Source organism: Oncorhynchus tshawytscha, unplaced genomic scaffold (assembly GCF_018296145.1).
Source record: "Oncorhynchus tshawytscha isolate Ot180627B unplaced genomic scaffold, Otsh_v2.0 Un_contig_4095_pilon_pilon, whole genome shotgun sequence".
NCBI classification, from domain to species: domain Eukaryota; kingdom Metazoa; phylum Chordata; class Actinopteri; order Salmoniformes; family Salmonidae; genus Oncorhynchus; species Oncorhynchus tshawytscha.
The window spans coordinates 29,823-50,000 of NW_024609679.1; the positions used below are offsets into that span (position 1 = coordinate 29,823).

A 20,178-nucleotide genomic window follows, 5' to 3' on the forward strand; every position below is an offset into this window, starting at 1 on the left:
TAAACTCTCATATCTACTGGGTGAAATACCACAGTGTGACATCACAGCAGCAAGATTTGTGACCCGTTGCCACGAGAAAAGGGCAACCAGTGAAGAACAAACACCATTGTAAATACAACCCATATTCATGTTTATTTATTTTCCCTTGTGTACTTTAACTATTTGCACATCCTTACAACACTGTATATATACATAATATGACATTTTAAATGTCTCTATTCCTTTGAAACTTTTGGGAGTGTAATGTTTCATTTGAATTTTTAAATGTTTATTTCACTTTTGTTATTATATATTTCACTTGCTTTGGCAATGTAAACATATGTTGCCCATGACAATAAAGCCCCTTAAATTGAGAGAGAGAGAGAGAGAGACATCACGTACCAAGTAGTTGATTGGTGTGTGATAATTAATTTCATTATGTGTCAGTAAACGTGTGTTTCAGTTCGATGTGACGTGGACGGACGTCAGTCCCAGTCATGTGCAGGTTTGTGCCTCTAAATACGCCTTATCAGTTGGCTAGGAGCATCCTGGCCGTTTCATTGCCACTACTATTAATGTGTTTTCCCGTTCTGCTCCGACGTTCTAGAATCTAGCACAACTACAATTAATCGTGAAATTGTACGACTATTTAGGGGGCCCCTATTTAGTATCACCGAGTGAAGCAATCGCTACAGCATACCCTGCGTGTTTCTCGTGTTGAAGGCCTATAATTCTGTTTATATTCTGCTTGCCCAGTAGCTCTTGGGAATCGAAAGCTAAAATGAATAAGAGGCTGCTATGTGCGCAACTTCGACACAAGAGAGCGCTCCTTAACGGGGAACGGTTGCAGCTGAACCGCAAGAAAGGATCCTATAGCCAGTAGACTACATATAAGCGCATACTTTTAACCATCTCCTTCAAAACAAGGAGAGGAGAGAAGATGCGTTGAAATACTTACAAATTAACGATCGCTCTTATTTTTATTATTGTGATTGAAAACAAAAAAATATATATGTCGCGTATTTATTTATTTCCAAGTTGCAGCCTATATTCGTATTTAAAAAAAAAAATGTATTAGGTCTATTTATTAGCCTCGTTTGAAAACGAAGTAGGCCAAACAAGGACCAAGATTGGTAAGTTTGTTCTATTGATTTGTATATAATATAAATAGACTAATCCCATTTAAACATATGTATCGGTATAGATTCATGCATTAACAATTCGTAGGCTATATGTTACAAGATAAATTACAGAAATTATATTTTAAGAATGTCTTTAAAAAATATATATATATATTCTGTCAGTGAAATCAGTGCACTATATTTGACCGACCGCTGCTGCTTCAATGCAGTCGGAGCTTTGTGTCACCAATATGTTTGTATCTGTAAAGCAGCTCCTACAGCGGGCTGTCGGTTCGGCGACACATCACAGGCTTCTTCAAACGGAAAGATAATTGACCGTTTCCACCTCTGTTCACAAAAGGGCAGTCCGGTGGGACTGTAACGTAGACTCATCTCTCTGGAAATTCATGCAAATTCATCACTCTGAATTTATTGTGAACTCCGGATGTGAAAATATATATTAATTAAATTATCTTAAAATTGAAGGAAATATACTACATTTTAGCCATAGTCTAAACAAACTATTTGGAAAATAATTTATGAAATTATCTAATAATTGTCTGAACAACCCGTTTAGGTTATTCTATAGACTAATAATTTTGTAGACAACAAAAAAAATACAATTAACAAAATGAAATTTAAAAAAACTCATTGAAAACATTACAGGCCTACTTAATATATCAGGGAACATAACAAGTCAAACCTTTGTCGCCCAAACCTGATTCTGTAGCGCTACATGAGAAATACCGTGGAAAGCGTGAGCACAAATAATACTAGTGTCTGTTTCGATGAGGGTGACAACTTTCCATAGAGTGTTTTCACACCTTTATACAAACCCTCAGGTCTCGGCATTTCTGAAAACAAATCTCATACAATTTGTCATGTGGTTTACAAGAAAACGAATTGTTAAGTGAAAGGTATAAATGGTTATGCAATAATTTACCGTAGCTAATTCCTCTGTATAGGTCTAACAGACGAATTTTACTTCACATATCGGTGCTATCAATTGAATTGCTACTCCGTAATTAAATAGTTCTAATTTTCTAGTTAGCATCTTGCTATTATAAATCAATATGACTGAGCAGAGAGCATAAACAAACATTTAGATATACCGCGGGGTCCGGGGGAGGTAAAGGCCCTATGTGTCTTAGTGAAGGGTTCTATAATGACGTGATAATTGTCGATCATCCGCCGGTCGATCATCCGCTGTAGAGAGATAGTTCAAAGAGCGTTGTCTGCCGGGAATACACAAATAACTAGCGATAGGTGTAGGGGGACGACGACACGGGAAACCTGGATGTACAGTTTTATTTAGGATGTTACAACAACTAAAAAAGACACAACATTTTAACATTTACTCCAAGAGGTTGACATATATAAGTAGAAAAAAGACTTTCGTGAACTAACACTCTCACTTGACCCCGTCCCGTCCCCCCACCACTTTACTAACTCTGACCTTGCTCATAACTACTTTATTGAGGACAAATGTACTGACTGCGACTGTGATATGAGGTTGTCCCGTCTAGCTATCTGTAGATAAATACACTGACTGTAAGTCACTCTGAATAAGACCGTCGGCTAAATGAATAAAATGTATTAAAATAATAATAATAATAATAAAAAGCTAAATATAGGCCAGGAGAAGTAGGTTACTCCTTCATTATTTTAAAATGTACAGAGCAGAATAAAACTCATGCCTCTCTGACAGGTCCTTATCTGGGAGATGTAGTGTAGCTTAACGTTTCACTATCAGCCTTACTGCGCAGTAACATTTCGTATGAACTAAAACATTTCAACTGCCTTTTTTTTTTCATCAGTTAAATATCACACCCCCAAAAAGGGTAAATATATGTGGACTGAGCCATCTATCACGATCCATCCTAAAAGCCACACCCATGGCCTTCACAGCAAATTGGGAGTGTGAAACGGGAATCACGTAATCACCCGTGCAGGTTATCACAGGGGAGCAGCTCGTCAGTTTACACAGTGGTAACTCAGTGCACACGGCCAGCCAGACGGGCAGGAGGACTTCCCTGCCTCTTGATTTACAGTAGCCTATAGCCAGTTAGCCCGTTTGAGAGTATAAGTCTATAGCCTATGCGATTCTAATTGGGATATTTTGGATATACTTTAAAAAAATACAAAATAATAGTGTACTTTTATTTCTCCAAAGGATGCAGAACTTTTCAAGAAGATCCCTGGTTCCGGTGCGTCTCCAACCCTTCTGACAGAAGCCCCGGAGAAGAAATTGGAAGAAAAAAAGAAGACCGTGGACCGAATAACATTTAATCTTACCTGACAAACAATTTACCATGCTCGGAGAGGGAGAGAGCAACACCTTTCCTTCCCCCAAGGACGCCCCCCGCCCGGAGGAGAGGAGAAAGTCCCCGGTGGTGGGTGCTGATGACCCGGCTATGGCCGGCAGCGCTAGCCGATACACGGACGGACTGGGGCCAGACCGCTATTATATCTCACCCCCATCCAAGCAAACTGGAGACATGGCGAGTCCATGTTCGTTATTCCCTTATTCTCAGTCCGGTACCGTTTACACGGGTTCCGGTGGATCCAGATATTCGACATCGCTTCACTTCAGCTCGGTGTTGCCTCCCACGGGATTCTCCTCGGCGGGGCGCAATCAGTTCGGCTCGGCCTACCAGTTAGGACAGGGTGGGTGTCTCTACCCTCCATACAGCACCGGCTCCGGGATCGGCTCGGTGCCCCTACCCTCAGGCACGGGGGTGAGGGCTCAGGTCTACCTCTGTAACCGGCCTCTCTGGCTCAGGTTCCACCGTCATCAGACCGAGATGATTATCACCAAACAGGGCAGGTGAGTGCGACGTGGCCAGCGGCTAAAGCTGCTTCGGTTCGGCGGGTGCCGAGTGTGCTTTCATATTGTCGTGAAACTGTATTCTCTGAAACTTCTCTCATACTCCATTAAAATACGGAAAAGGCGCCCGAATACTGAAAAGGATGCCATCATCACGTTGTATTTATATTTGATGCTGTGAAACTGTATTCTCTGAAACGCCACCCACACATTCATTTGTTCTCAAATTCTCACCAGATCTGGCACATTTAAATATACGCAAACACACACACGCATTTGAATCCTTGTCTGTTTATCAGGCGGATGTTCCCGTTCCTGGGTTTCAACCTGATGGGTCTGAATCTCTCTGCTCATTACAACGTGTTTGTGGAGGTCATGCTCGCTGACCCCAACCACTGGAGGTTCCAAGGCGGGAAATGGATCACCTGTGGAAAGGCGGACAATAATATGCAGGGTATGATCCTAGAAATTAAAGGCAGTAGAAAGATTCTAAACGATTTCTAAATAGTTGTTTTGATTACATTTAACCACAGCGATTATGAAATAATCATTTTTAAATGTATTTTAAAATATTTTTTAATTTTTTAATTCCTTCTTTAGGAAACAAAATGTACGTCCATCCTGAATCGCCCAACACGGGAGCACACTGGATGAGACAGGAGATCTCGTTCGGCAAACTGAAGCTCACCAACAACAAAGGAGGCAGTAACAACAACGCACAGGTGATGCTTTTCTTTATACCACCTGCATGAGGGGGGTCATTTTAAGGAAATATAAATATATTCTAATAAACCTGGGAATGTATCGATTTATGAACGAAATATTTTCATCGTAAAAAAAACAAATCCTACTGTGGTTAATGTGTAACTTCCAGGCTCATTGTTTTAAATGCAAAACAAAATAAACAACATATTTATTTTATTGTTATTATTATGAAGATCATCCATACATGTAGGTTTCTTTATTAAGTCAAATCCTGAAAACATTCGCATAAACTTGCATTGATGTCAGTGGTATGTGTCATTATTTATTTATTTTTACCTTTAATTAACTTGGCAAGTCAGTTAAGAACAAATTCTTATTTTCAATGACAGCCTAGGAACAGTGGGTTAACTGCCTTGTTCAGGAGCAGAACGACAGATATTTAGGTCTGGGATTCGATCTAGCACCCTTTCGGTGTTCAGGGGCAGAACAACAGTTATTTAGGTCTGGGATTCGATCTAGCACCCTTTCGGTGTTCAGGGGCAGAACAACAGTTATTTAGGTCTGGGATTCGATCTAGCACCCTTTCGGTGTTCAGGGGCAGAACAACAGTTATTTAGGTCTGGGATTCGATCTAGCACCCTTTTGGTTACTAGTCCAACGCTCTTACCACTAGGCTACCTACCTGCTGCACCCGTACAGGATTTGGCCCACAAATAAGTCTCCTCCGTTGACTTTCTGTTCTGTTTCTCTGTGTACAGATGATAGTTCTTCAGTCTCTTCATAAGTATCAGCCGCGGCTACACATTGTAGAGGTGACAGAGGGGTTGGAGGACATGAGCAGTGACCCAAAGACCCAGACCTTCACCTTCCCAGAGAACCAGTTTATAGCCGTCACGGCCTATCAGAACACCGATGTAAGAATGCATCTTTCACTATCGTTCTCTCCCTCTGCTCTCTCTCTCTGTCCTCTCCCCCCTGCTCTCGTTCTCTCTCTCTCTCGGTCCTCTCCCCCTGTCCTCTCCCCCTCTCGTTCTCTCTCTCTGTCTCTCCCTGTCCCCCTGTCCTCTCCCCCCTGCTCTCGTTCTCTCTCTCTCTCGGTCCTCTCCCCTCGCTCTCTCTCTCTCTCCCTGTCTCTCTCTCTCTCTATCCTCTCCCCATGCTCTCTCTCTCTCAACCCTTTATCTCATTATAACACCGTTTTCTAATTGCTACTCTCTTTTTTCCATAGATCACACAACTGAAAATTGACCACAACCCGTTTGCAAAAGGATTCAGGGATAACTATGATTCGTGAGTATCTTTAATGTTTCCGCCACATTGATATTCACTTACAAATGACCGTAACACAAGTTTTTTTTGGCTTGATGTCTTATCCCTGTCACATTTCCTTGTACACCGAGTGTACAAAACATTAAGAACACCTTCCTAACATTGCGTTGCAGCCCCCTTTGCCCGCACAACAGTCTCAATTCGTCAGAGCATAGACTCTACAAGGTGTCGAAAGCGTTCCACAGGGAGGCTGGCCCGTGTAGACTCCAATGCTGTGTCAAATTGGCTGGATGTCCTTTGTGTTGGTGGACCATTCTTGATACACACAGGAAACTGTTGAGTGTGAAAAACCCTGCAGCGACTGGCGTGGCTCTGGCACCTACTACCATACCGCATTCAAAGCCCCTTGAATCTTTTGTCTTGCCCATTCACCCTCTGAACAGCACACGTACACAATCCATGTCTCAATTGTCTCAAGGCTTAAACATAATTTGTTAACCTGTCTCCTCCCCTTCATCTACACTGATTGAAGTGGATTTAACAGGTGAAATCATTAAGTGATAACAGCTTTCACCTGGATTCACCTGGTCAGTCTGTGTCATGGAAAGAGCAGGTGTCCTTAATGTTTTATACACCCGGTGTACATTCTCCATCTCTCTTCTCCTATGATATTCTAGGATGTACACAGCTCCAGAGGGTGACCGACTGACCCCCTCCCCCACCGGCTCCCACCAGATCGTCCCAGGTGCTCGCTACGCCATGCAACCTTTCTTCCAGGACCAGGTCATCAACAACCTGCCCCAGAACCGCTTCTACAACAGCGAGAGGACAGTACCCCAGACCAACAGTCTCTTTTCCCCTCAGCCAGAGGACAGCGCCTCCCAGAGGTGGTTTATCTCCATGCAACAGGGAGGAGCTGGCCCCAACAAACTGGATCTCAGTTCCTATGAAGGGGACTACTCTAGCAGCCTGCTCCCTTACGGGATTAAATCCCTGCCTCTACAGAACTCCCACGCTCTCACCTACTACCCAGACTCTCCTTTCACTTCCATGGCAGCAGGATGGGGCTCTAGAGGATCTTACCAGAGAAAGGTGACCACGGGCCTGCCGTGGTCCCCTAGACCCAGCCCCACTGGGTTCCCAGAGGACCAGCTGTCTGTGCCTGACAAAGACAAGGCTCAGGGGGAAGAGATCAACGGCAGTAGTGTTGGTAACATAGCTTCAACGTGGACTGATACTCACTCTTCCACGCTGGGCCTGGAGAAAGCTGACTCTGGGGCCGTGGTGTGTAAAAGGAGACGTACGCCTCTGAGTGGACCCGGCACAGAGAACTCCCCCACTGTAAAGGGTGAGGGTCTGACTGCCACTGACACCTACAGCAAAGACTCATCCGTTTCTAAAAGTATGGCTTACTATTCCTTCTACGCAGGCCCTTAATTATCTTGTCACCTTTTAAAAGATCTTTGATGCCAGGTTTTCCCCTCCTTTTCTTATTGGTTGGAAGTTCCAAGTCTGTCAATATTCTGCCAAAGCAGTGCCACCTACACCAACCTTATTCACCAGGGTTTTTAACAACATGTGACTGGACAGTGTGATTTTTTTAAATAACAATCTATGATGGACCGTGGGAATTGTTCTTAAAGTGCCAGAGTATTCGATATAACCCAGTGGGTTGTGCTATAATGTGTATTGTCCCTTCAATGTACCCAGTTGATGTGTGTTTGGACAAGATATGCCTTCACATTGAAGTTTTTGTTTTTACAAACGTGACTCATTTATTGAAGGCTTGTGAATATGATATTTGTGCACTGTACATTGTGAAGGGTGTTGTATCAAATAGACTGTACATTGTGAAGAGATTTTTGTTGTTGTTTTTTCTTAATAAAAATAAAAAAGCTTCAAGGTTCGTTATCCAACTATTGAATGAATAGGAGGAGTCTTTGGTCCATCAGAGTAACGGAATAAGATAACAGCCTAAATCAGGACTACACCATCGACTTATATCGACAACGCAATACAATCTCTATCTGTACCATTTATATTTTATTTAACTAGACTAAGTAATTTTAGAAAACATGATTTACAATGGCGTTCTACCTGAGGAAGAGTGGGTTTAACTGCCTTGTTCATGGGGCAGAACAACAGACTAGGCTACCTGTCTCTACCTGCTGCCATCAAGGTCCAGACATCCTGTCAGTTTGTTACTTTGGTTGCTACAGGCTCAGAAATCCATATCCTCTCTTTTGGTCACAGATATATATATATATATATATAATCTTTTCAATGAATTTATCTAATTAATATATATATATATATATGTGTGTGTTTTATTGTCACACACTGGACTGGTGCAGTGAAATGTGTTGTTTTACAGGGTCATAGTAGTATGATAGGTGTTGTTTTACAGGGTCAGTCATAGTAGTATGATAGGTGTTGTTGTACAGGGTCATAGTAGTATGATAGGTGTTGTTTAACAGGGTCAGTCATAGTAGTATGATAGGTGTTGTTTTACAGGGTCAGTCATAGTAGTATGATATACAGGGTCATAGTAGTATGATAGGTGTTGTTTTAGGGTCAGGGTCAGGGTCATAGTAGTATGATAGGTGTTGTTTTACAGGGTCATAGTAGTATGATAGGTGTTGTTTTACAGGGTCAGGGTCATAGTAGTATGATAGGTGTTGTTTTACAGGGGTCATAGTAGTATGATAGGTGTTGTTTACAGGGTCATAGTAGTATGATAGGTGTTGTTTTACAGGGTCGGTCATAGTAGTATGATAGGTGTTGTTTTACAGGGGGTCATAGTAGTATGATAGGTGTTGTTTTACAGGGTCATAGTAGTATGATAGGTGTTGTTTTACAGGGTCATAGTAGTATGATAGGTGTTGTTTTACAGGGTCATAGTAGTATGATAGGTGTTGTTTTACAGGGTCAGTCATAGTAGTATGATAGGTGCAGTGAAACGTGTGGTTTTACAGGGTCAGTCATAGTAGTATGATAGGTGTTGTTCTACAGGGTCATAGTAGTATGATAGGTGTTGTTCTACAGGGTCATAGTAGTATGATAGGTGTTGTTGTACAGGGTCATAGTAGTATGATAGGTGTTGTTTTACAGGGTCATAGTAGTATGATAGGTGTTGTTTTACAGGGTCAGTCATAGTAGTATGATAGGTGTTGTTTTACAGGGTCAGTCATAGTAGTATGATAGGTGTTGTTGTACAGGGTCATAGTAGTATGATAGGTGTTGTTGTACAGGGTCATAGTAGTATGATAGGTGTTGTTTTACAGGGTCGTCCATAGTAGTATGATAGGTGCAGTGTAATGTGTTGTTTTACAGGGTCAGCCATAGTAGTACGGTGTCCCTGGAACATATTGGGGACGTTATAAAGAGGCAATATGCTGGATTTGACTCTGATCATAAGTCAGAGCAATGGTCACCAACCTTTTCGGAGTCAAGGTCACATTCGGTGTCAAGGTCACCTTCGGAGTCAAGGTTATAACTTCGGAGTCAAAAAGCAAGCGGAGATCTACCACTCAGATGATTTTTTTTTTTAGTCCTGTATGCGTGTATTTCCCAGAAGCCTCAGTAGACTGTCATGAAGGTAGCCCGGTAGCAGTTAAAAACGTTCATGGAAGTAGTTTAGTGTCTAAAAAAGGGGTTCATTATGCTTAAAAAGAAGGACGTTTCCAGGCCTTTCTCTTATATCTCTGGGATATCAGACACTTCAAAACAAACTTCCGTTAGATTCGTTTTTTACTATCTGTTTTTCAGTGTATGAATCTGTTATTCAATGTGTTTCTATGGGCTAATAGCAGTGAGGCCAATGTTTCATCAAATCATTTGTTAATATATATATATATATATATATACTGTATATATATGAAAAGGAGGGCACACTGAACTAGGCTAGTATCAAACTTTGCTGTACTCTTTGACAGTCTCTCTCTGGTCATGGTTTTTAAAGGTTATTAAATATCACCCAGGCTTGTATCAAACTTTGCTCTGGGGTCGTGGAAGTTGTAGGCACGGTGATTTGAGCTATCTGATTGGCCAGCGCGGTAGGCATACTTTATTTAGCTCTCCTGGTCCCCTGGGTAGGCAGGAATGTTTATCCCATCAGACAAATGAAATGGTTCAAAATGGGAACAATTTTCCTACCAGGCGCGCGGGGCTTCTCATCAGCAGACCAAGACGAATGGAAAAACAAAATATGAGCGCAAGGCTTTGTCATTGGCATTTCCATAGAAATGTTTGGTGATCGACTTGTAATGCCTTATAGATCGACCAGTCGATCCACTGGTTAGTGAGCACTGAGTCGGAGCGTTTGTCCAACACCAAAAGAGTACACAGTATCTGGTAAAGCAAAGGCAATCCCTGAAAGAGACTTTTCAATAACTTATTTTCTGAAATAATCAGCGTCACGGAATACTTTAAAATCGCTGCATTTCGAAACGATGATCAGAACGTTAGGTCTATCCTATGTAAATGGGAAGCGCTGAGTCTAACCACACGCGATCACATCCCCCATTGAGAACAATGAGGGGATCCGAATGAATCTGTCCCGGGCGCGGGTGAAAGTTAATTGCATTGGTTTCGGAACCCCGGGGCTGCTTCCAGGGCTTGAACCAGGTGCCCCGCTCCGACCCACCGCGAACTCTGCTCAAATTGATGTAAAGGAGGGAACATTATTTATAATAACGGTTACATGGAGAATATCAGACCTCTCTGAAATGAAAATGGGATGACCATCCCGTCAGCAAAATCTATGTAACCTAAACCCTCCCTGAATGCCTTGGGGGTGAAAAAAAAACCAAGTGACCCTCCCCTGTACCCAAAATAACAATTAAAACAAAGTGGACAGCAGAGAGCATCTACCATTTAACCTCACGTCTTGGACAGACCAGAGCAGTAGAAAGGCATTTTTAGAAACCGTTCTTAAGCTCTATTGTTGGGTTAAGTTCTGTCGTTGGGTTAAGCTCTGTCGTTGGGTTAAGTTCTGTCGTTGGGTTAAGCTCTGTCATTGGGTTAAGTTCTGTCGTTGGGTTAAGTTCTGTCGTTGGGTTAAGTTCTGTCGTTGGGTTAAGTTCTGTCGTTGGGTCAAGTTCTGTCGTTGGGTTAAGTTCTGTCGTTGGGTTAAGTTCTGTCGTTGGGTTAAGTTCTGTCGTTGGGTTAAGTTCTGTCGTTGGGTTAAGTTCTGTCGTTGGGTTAAGTTCTGTCGTTGGGTTAAGTTCTGTCGTTGGGTTAAGTTCTGTCGTTGGGTTAAGTTCTGTCGTTGGGTTAAGTTCTGTCGTTGGGTTAAGTTCTGTGGGTTAAGTTTGGGTTAAGTTCTGTCGTTGGGTTAAGTTCTGTCGTTAAGTTAAGTTCTGTCGTTGGGTTAAGTTCTGTCGTTGGGTTAAGTTCTGTCGTTGGGTTAAGTTCTGTCGTTGGGTTAAGTTCTGTCGTTAAGTTCTGTCGTTGGGTTAAGTTCTGTCGTTGGGTTAAGTTCTGTCGTTGGGTTAAGTTCTGTCGTTGGGTTAAGTTCTGTCGTTGGGTTAAGTTCTGTCGTTGGGTTAAGTTCTGTCGTTGGGTTAAGTTCTGTCGTTGGGTTAAGTTCTGTCGTTGGGTTAAGCTCTGTCGTTGGGTTAAGTCTTCTGTCGTTGGGTTAAGTTCTGTCGTTGGGTTAAGTTCTGTCGTTGGGTTAAGTTCTGTCGTTGGGTTAAGCTCTGTCGTTGGGTTAAGCTCTGTCGTTGGGTTAAGTTCTGTCTGTCTATTGTTGGGTTAAGTTCTGTCGTTGGGTTAAGTTCTGTCGTTGGGTTAAGTTCTGTCGTTGGGTTAAGTTCTGTCGTTGGGTTAAGTTCTGTCGTTGGGTCAAGTTCTGTCGTTGGGTTAAGTTCTGTCGTTGGGTTAAGTTCTGTCGTTGGGTTAAGTTCTGTCATTGGGTTAAGTTCTGTCGTTGGGTTAAGTTCTGTCGTTGGGTTAAGTTCTGTCGTTGGGTTAAGTTCTGTCGTTGGGTTAAGTTCTGTCGTTGGGTTAAGTTCTGTCGTTGGGTTAAGCTCTGTCGTTGAACTTAACCCAACAACAGAAGGTCACAAGTGTTTCCCTAAAAGCTGCCTGGGTTTAAACATCTTCCATTGTACAGAAAGTGAATAGCTTCATCAATCAATAGTGACCGAATTAGATGACTTCCCAGGTCTATGTTGTTGTCTCCATCGGCTATAGAAGGTTGAATAGCTCAGCCTCTGAACGTCAAAGAAATTAAACAGTGATATTCCCATAATGCATCGGAGTCACATCTTTCCCAGGGTACTTTGCAGCTTGTTTCTAGCAGAAAGCATCGCGGGACCAAAGCCCTGTTATCGATCACTTTGTAAAATGAGATCTGTTTATAAGCTAACAATGGGTAGTGCCTTTTCACCCTTTTAATTCATACAAGGTAGGCCTGTAGCATACCCTCTCATAACCCCTCATATTTCAGTCTTGGTTTTAACTTAACAGGCCCTCAGTGACATGTAAGTAGGCTATTTAAAGAGTGTGTGGTGGCTGGAGGAATTGACTGACACATCTCTGGATCTGCGGTAGCAGCCTATAGTCTGACTGATTGTCCTGCATTATGCTGCTTCAAGTTCCAGCTATTATGAGGTCAATAACTCTGATAAATATGTAAAATGGGCAAGAAACATCATTTGTTTTTAATAACATCAATTATAGTTGTAGCCAGCTATTAAAGTTGACCTCCAGTCTTCCTTCTCATCTTCGTGCTCTCCTTGTCAAACTGAACAGAACAGCCTATAGGCTCGTCCACGTGTAAGATTGGGATTTTTTGGGGGACTACGACTTAATCAAAATAAATAAATGGGAAGAAACCTTTGACTCTCCTCCTGAACTGCCATCACAGGCAACACACAGCACAGCCATTGGTTAAGCAGCACACAGCACAGCCATTGGTTAAGCAGCACACAGCACAGCCATTGGTTAAGCAGCACACAGCACAGCCATTGGTTAAGCAGCACACAGCACAGCCATTGGTTAAGCAGCACACAGCACAGCCATTGGTTAAGCAGCACACAGCACAGCCATTGGTTAAGCAGCACACAGCACAGCCATTGGTTAAGCAGCACACAAGCACAGCCATTGGTTAAGCAGCACACAGCACAGCCAGCACACAAGCACAGCCATTGGTTAAGCAGCACACAAGCACAGCCATTGGTTAAGCAGCACACAGCACAGCCATTGGTTAAGCAGCACACAAGCACAGCCATTGGTTAACACAAGCACAGCCATTGGTTAAGCAGCACACAAGCACAGCCATTGGTTAAGCAGCACACAAGCACAGCCATTGGTTAAGCAGCACAGCCAAGCACAGCCATTGGTTAAGCAGCACACAGCACAGCCATTGGTTAAGCAGCACACAAGCACAGCCATTGGTTAAGCAGCACACAGCACAGCCATTGGTTAAGCAGCACACAAACACGTTTTGGATCAGTAAGAGCAGAGCAGGCGGAGCTCAGGGTTGGAATGTCCATTTCAGTGTTTAATGCAGCCTAGTTAAGCAACAAGGCACGAGGGGGTGTGGTATATGGCCAATATACCACGGCTAAAGGTTGTTCTTGTGCACAAGTGTTTTTACACAGCCCTTATCCGTGCTATATTGGCCATATACCACAACGCCCTTAGGTGCCTTATTGCTATTATAAACTGGTTACCAATATAATTAGAGCAGTAAAAATAAATGTTTCGTCACACACATGGTATATGGTCTGATATACCACAGCTGTCAGCCAATCAGCATTCAGGACTCGAACCACTGTTTATCATTTTATTTATACCATACTAGCAGCTATTTTAGAAATATAACATTGGCACTGTGCATCTCCCAGCATGCACTTCGTACCCTTTAGCTTATTTAGGCTATGGATCATGTGATTGATATCACACTAAATAGCCGAGAGGTGAACTTGATATTGTGCACCCAGCAGAGAATCAGATGAGGGGCGGCGTCGGGCTCCACATGGATAAATAGCCTAATAAGCAACTATTTTTAAAACACTGAGAAATATTTACATTTAATCAATTACAAATTGCATGACCCTCCATGGGGCTACATTAAAAAAAAAATCCAAATTTCTAGACGTTGAACTGATGTCTGTGCCCTGTATCTAAGCACATGGAGTAATGAGTATTCTGTAAATGAGTATTCTGTTTTCACATGCAAAGAGGGATTGCTTTTGATAAAAAACGCTTTATCTGCCTTGCAAATAAAAACTCGTTTGAAAATTCAAACATATATTTAATGGAACAAAGATATTGTAACGATCCTGGGTTTATAAGCGAGGAAATCGACGCTACCGCTTGATTATGCTTTTGCGGTACAGTCGACAGCGCGCAGGACTTCGGGCTAGAAGGTCGAGGGTTCGAGACCTGCTCCCTGCTGTTTCATTACAATATTGTTGCCTGTGTTTCTGGACGATGCGCCATGCTGCATTCTTGACAACATGACAGCATGGTGCAACATGTCGTAGATTACTGTTCTATTAGAGAGTGCGCTCCTCCCGCACAGTTTAACGTCTTCACGTCACGGGCCATATACCGGTGCCCACGCGGTTCAGCATAATCGAATCGACCCATTGATTGATTGATTGGTTGATTGAGATTCTCTATATCTATCTATATATGAATATATGAGAGAGAGAGAGAGAGAGAGAGAGAGAGAGAGAGAGAGAGAGAGAGAGAGAGAGAGAGAGAGAGAGAGAGAGAGAGAGAGAGAGAGAGAGAGAGAGAGAGAGAGAGAGAGAGAGAGAGAGAGAGAAAGAGAGAGAGAGAGAGAGAGAGAGACATCATCGCTTGAGAAAGCCAGGACCAAGAGAAGAATGACCATTGAATTGATGGACTCTGCCGCCCTCGAGTGGGAGAAAGTTACAAGTGCTAGTTGTACAAGAGAAAAACCACTCATTTGTTTTCCAATGTGTACTATTCACTTTCTGGAAGCGTGGAGGCGTTTACCGGTTAATTTATAGTAAACAGACAGGATAATGAGCAATTGTTTACATCAAAATATTTTTGAAAGATTCTTCGACAAAAAAAAAAGGAATCATTATCTGACTTCAAACTTCCTAGAACGAAAAAAAAACATCCTGCAATTTACAGCGCAGCCCTGATTCCTGATAACACTCAACTGGCAGTCTGGTGATTTGAGCGTCCGTGGCTGACAACAACAGAGGCAGGGCAGAGTGCACACAGCCAGCTACACACACAGCCAACCATACACGCAGACTAACAGCTACACACAGCCATCTACACACAGCCAGCTATACACAGCCAACTACACACAGCCAGCTATACACAGCCAGCTATACACAGCCAACTACACACAGCCAGCTATACACAGCCATCTACACACAGCCAGCAACACACACACTGCCAGCTACACATAGCCAGCTCCACACACAGACTAACAGCTACACCCAGCCAGCTCCACACACAGACTAACAGCTACACCCAGCCAGCTCCACACGCAGACTAACAGCTCCACCCAGCCAGCTACACCCGCAGACTAACAGCTACACATAGCCAGCTACACACAGCCAACTACACACACACTGCCAGCTACACACAGCCAGCTCCACACACAGACTAACAGCTACACCCAGCCAGCTCCACACACAGACTAACAGCTACACCCAGCCAGCTCCACACACAGACTAACAGCTACACCCAGCCAGCTCCACCCGCAGAATAACAGCTACACACAGCCAGCTCCACACACAGACTAACAGCTACACCCAGCCAGCTCCACCCGCAGACTAACAGCTACACACAGCCAGCTCCACCCGCAGACTAACAGCTACACACAGCCAGCTCCACCCGCAGACTAACAGCTACACACAGCCAGCTCCACCCGCAGACTAACAGCTACACCCAGCCAGACTAACAGCTACACCCAGCCAGCTCCACACACAGACTAACAGCTACACCCAGCCAGCTCCACCCCCAGCTCCAGACTAACAGCTACACCCAGCCAGCTCCACCCAGCCAGCTCCACCCGCAGACTAACAGCTCCACCCAGCCAGCTCCACCCAGCCAGCTCCACCCACCGACTAACAGCTACACCCAGCCAGCTCCACACAGACTAACAGCTAGAAGGACAACAGAAGCCTTATGGACTAACAGCTACACCCAGCCAGCTACACCCACAGACTAACAGCTAGAAGGACAACAGAAGCCTTATGGACTATCAGCTACACCCAGCCAGCTCCACCCCAGCTCCACCCACAGACTAACAGCTACACCCAGCCAGCTCCACCCACAGACTAACAGCTACACCCAGCCAGCTCAGCACACACAGACTAACAGCTACACCCAGCCAGCTACACACAGACTAACAGCTACACCCAGCCAGCTCCACCCACAGACTAACAGCTAGAAGGACAACAGAAGCCTTATGGAATATCAGCTACACCCAGCCAGCGGACAGCTACAGCTAGAAGGACACAGACTAACAGCTACACCCAGCCAGACACACACAGACCAGCCACAGCTACACCCAGCCAGCTCCACCCACAGACTAACAGCTAGAAGGACAACAGAAGCCTTATGGACTAACAGCTACACCCAGCCAGCTACACCCACAGACTAACAGCTAGAAGGACAACAGAAGCCTTATGGACTAACAGCTACACCCAGCCAGCTCCACACACAGACTAACAGCTAGAAGGACAACAGAAGCCTTATGGACTAACAGCTACACCCAGCCAGCTCCACCCACAGACTAACAGCTACACACAGCCAGCTCCACCCAGCCAGCTACCACAGACGTTTAAAGCCTTATGGACTAACAGCTACACCCAGCCAGCCAGCTCCACCCAGCCAGCTCCACCACAGACTAACAGCTACAACAGCTCCACCCACAGACCAGCCAGACTAACAGCTAGAAGGACAACAGAAGCCTTATGGAATATCAGCTACACCCAGCCAGCTCCACACACAGACTAACAGCTACACCCAGCCAGCTACACACAGACTAACAGCTACACCCAGCCAGCTCCACCCACAGACTAACAGCTAGAAGGACAACAGAAGCCTTATGGAATATCAGCGTTGCCTGGCGGAAGAATAGAGAGCCACTGGCAACAGGACAACATTCTGGGGAACCGCAAGAGCCTCTTGTTGTAAGTCTACTTAGCTAGCTAGCTAATCAATGTTTTCTTTATCTCGCTAGTTAACAAAAACACAGACACGCCAGAGAAGTGTACTTCATTTTTAAAGTCATCAACAACAAAAAAAACATGACATTTGCTAGCTAGTCACTGTTGCGAGTTGTTAGCTAACGTCGGCTAGTTAGTTAGCTTTCTCCAGCTAGCTAACGATACTTTAGCTAGCTAATCTGTATAAACACCGATATGTCTTCGCTAACTAGTTTACAAACATGAACAATGAGTAAGTAATTAACTAGTAAGTACCATTTGTACGTTTAAAAAAAAAACTGTTGGCTTTCGTTGAAACAACTAAAAGTTTGGATGATGAAGCTAACTAGGTAGATACAACCATGCTAGTTAGAAAACATACCAGCCACTTGATATCCCGTTAATGGTCTAAAATTCATCTTTACAGTCTAGTCTGGCTCTGGGCATTGCTACTTTGTCTGTTGTTGAATATCTTGGTTGCTACTTTGTCTGTTGTTGTTGTTGAATATCTTGGTTGCTACTTTGTCTGTTGTTGTTGTTGAATATCTTGGTTGCTACTTTGTCTGTTGTTGTTGTTGAATATCTTGGTTGCTACTTTGTCTGTTGTTGTTGTTGAATATCTTGGTTGCTACTTTGTCTGTTGTTGTTGTTGAATATCTTGGTTGCTACTTTGTCTGTTGTTGTTGTTGAATATCTTGGTTGCTACTTTGTCTGTTGTTGTTGTTGAATATCTTGGTTGCTACTTTGTCTGTTGTTGAATATCTTGGTTGCTACTTTGTCTGTTGTTGAATATCTTGGTTGCTACTTTGTCTGTTGTTGAATATCTTGGTTGCTACTTTGTCTGTTGTTGAATATCTTGGTTGCTACTGACTAGCTAGCAGTCAGGTGATGAACCTGCAAACATAATCACCCTTTTTTGAAAAGGCATCAGTGCCAAGGAGGACAGTGTTTTGGTTGACAGTTTTTAGATAATAAATAGCTAGCTATCATGTTAGTTGTACGTTCTTATCAAAGATTGAACAGTAGTATCAACAAGTTATCAAGTGACCCAGTGTTTCCAAGAAAAGTGTTTATTTCTAACTTCAGCCTTGGTACAAAATGTGCCATAGTGGGCAGTATTTTCTGCCCTGTCGGTATTTCCAATGATCATCAGTTATTATAATAAAAACGGCAAACATTTGCCTCCACCTTATGGAGAAATGAGTAGAATTGCAGGAAATTAGCTGAAACTTTTGTGTGTGTGTGTGTGTGTGGGGGGGGGGGTGTAGACCCATAAGCCACTGCAGCCCCTCATGAAGAGTTCTCTTTTCTTTTTTTGCGTCCCCAACCCCCATCAAAGTTGCCCATCCCCGAGCGAGATGATGAGAAATCTCTAGCTAACACTAGACTGACACGATGTCATGAAACCAGGCCAGATCCAGCATAGGGCTCCAAACCATTTGACAGTTCTAATAGCTAGGGTACCTGCAACCTGTCATTCATGAATGTTGAATCAGATTTGTCACGTTTACACACCTGGATGTCACTCAACTGGACATCTCATGCAGCATCACAAAAACTAGGGGACTTCTAAGTATTGTAACTTGCGTTAAGAGACAAACCGTGAGTACTTCTCACCAGCCCAGACCCGCATGCTCACACCTCCATTCATACTGCCTGCATTTTTGTTTGCCACTTGGCCTTAAATTGTATTGAATTCGTTTTTTCTCGGTTGCCCAGGATATTTCGATAATTTGATTTGTTCTGTTGTGTCAATGATGATGGTGAATTGATTGACTTCCACATTGTTAGTAAAAATTAAAAAAAATCAAGATGAAAAGAGAATTGTCTAGCCCATTGGGTATCTCACTAGATCTTTTCACATCCAATATTTTCCAGAAGTGATCTAATAGTTCAAAAGAACAATTAGTGTAGAGAGAGAAATTAAATTAATTCATAAAAAAAACAAACAGAATTTGTCTGTGTGTGTAAATGAAGCCAAGTGACTGTTCAACGTTGGTTTGACCAATCAGAATCTATGCTTCCAGATGGACTGGCATGTGACCACGCGGACTGGGATGGGTTCCAGGTTGCCTCTGAGAATAACACTGACGTGGACACTGACTCAGTGACTTGAGGTCATAGAGCAGTGGTCACCAACCGGTCGATTTCACATCGACTGGCCGATCTTCTTCAAGGCATCACTAGTCGATCGTCAAACATTTCTGCAGAAATGTCTTCTTTTTTTTTCAATTTGTACTGCGCTGTTTGCGGTAGGTGGACTTGATTCAGAAGCCCTGGGCGCCTGGTAGGCAGGGTCCCATTTTAACCATTTAATCACACAATAAAACCATCAAAAACAGCCCCACTAGGCCCCACAATAAAACCATCAAAAACAGCCCCAACAGGCCCCACAATAAAACCATCAAAAACAGCCCCAACAGGCCCCACAATAAAATCATCAAAAACAGTCCCAACAGGCCCCACAATAAAACCATCAAAAACAGCCCCACTAGGCCCCACAATAAAACCATCAAAAACAGCCCCAACAGGCCCCACAATAAAACCATCAAAAACAGCCCCAACAGGCCCCACAATAAAATCATCAAAAACAGTCCCAACAGGCCCCACAATAAAACCATCAAAGACAATCACATTGAATATGTGGAGGCTGAGCCAAGTAAACAAACATTGTGTAAAGTGCCTAGGAAGAGTTACAAAATACAATGACTTGGTTTGTCACATGAATTCCCAAACGTTAGCTAGTAGCATGTTTTGTCATTCGCACTGCTGAGTGGAGTTGAGGTTTTTATACAGTCTGTGCCTTTCTAAGACAAAACGATATTGTCCTAGTCTACACTGTGTACATATCTTTGTAATCTATTACAATACACATGTGGTACTGTCTCCTACAGTCTGTCTGGGTACTGTCTCCTACAGTCTGTTTGGGTACTGTCTCCTACAGTCTGTCTGGGTACTGTCTCCTACAGTCTGTCTGGGTACTGTCTCCTACACTCTGTCTGGGTACTGTCTCCTACACTCTGTCTGGGTACTGTCTCCTACACTCTGTCTGGGTACTGTCTCCTACACTCTGTCTGGGTACTGTCTCCTACACTCTGTCTGGGTACTGTCTCCTACACTC

The 20,178-nt window shown here is 43.4% G+C and overlaps 2 protein-coding genes across 2 annotated transcripts in view; both read left to right on the plus strand.

The window, feature by feature from the left end:
* The first annotated feature begins 544 nt into the window (after window positions 1-544).
* On the plus strand, window positions 545-7,807 carry LOC112239816 (eomesodermin-like). The gene is made up of 7 exons (XM_024408221.2): window positions 545-1,112; window positions 3,274-3,927; window positions 4,227-4,381; window positions 4,528-4,649; window positions 5,391-5,546; window positions 5,861-5,922; window positions 6,579-7,807. The coding sequence occupies exons 2-7, from the start codon at window positions 3,413-3,415 to the stop codon at window positions 7,336-7,338; spliced, it is 1,770 nt and encodes a 589-aa protein (XP_024263989.1). The 5' UTR covers window positions 545-1,112; window positions 3,274-3,412; the 3' UTR covers window positions 7,339-7,807.
* A 9,034-nt stretch (window positions 7,808-16,841) lies between these two features.
* The window catches only part of LOC112241718 (ankyrin repeat and IBR domain-containing protein 1-like), a 60,592-nt gene continuing 57,255 nt past the window's right edge, over window positions 16,842-20,178 (plus strand). Inside the window, exon 1 of the mRNA XM_042316893.1 lies at window positions 16,842-17,042. The gene's annotated coding sequence lies outside the window, so the exon portion shown is untranslated. The remainder of the gene's footprint in view (window positions 17,043-20,178) is intronic.

Excerpts from the sequence above, each read along its gene's own strand:
- LOC112239816 (XM_024408221.2), top strand. The coding sequence starts at position 3,413 with ATGCTCGGAGAGGGAGAGAGCAACACCTTTCCTTCCCCCAAGGACGCC. Across the intron at positions 5,547-5,860 it reads CGGCCTATCAGAACACCGAT|ATCACACAACTGAAAATTGA; the intron begins GTAAGAATGCAT and ends TTTTTTCCATAG. Across the intron at positions 5,923-6,578 it reads TTCAGGGATAACTATGATTC|GATGTACACAGCTCCAGAGG; the intron begins GTGAGTATCTTT and ends ATGATATTCTAG.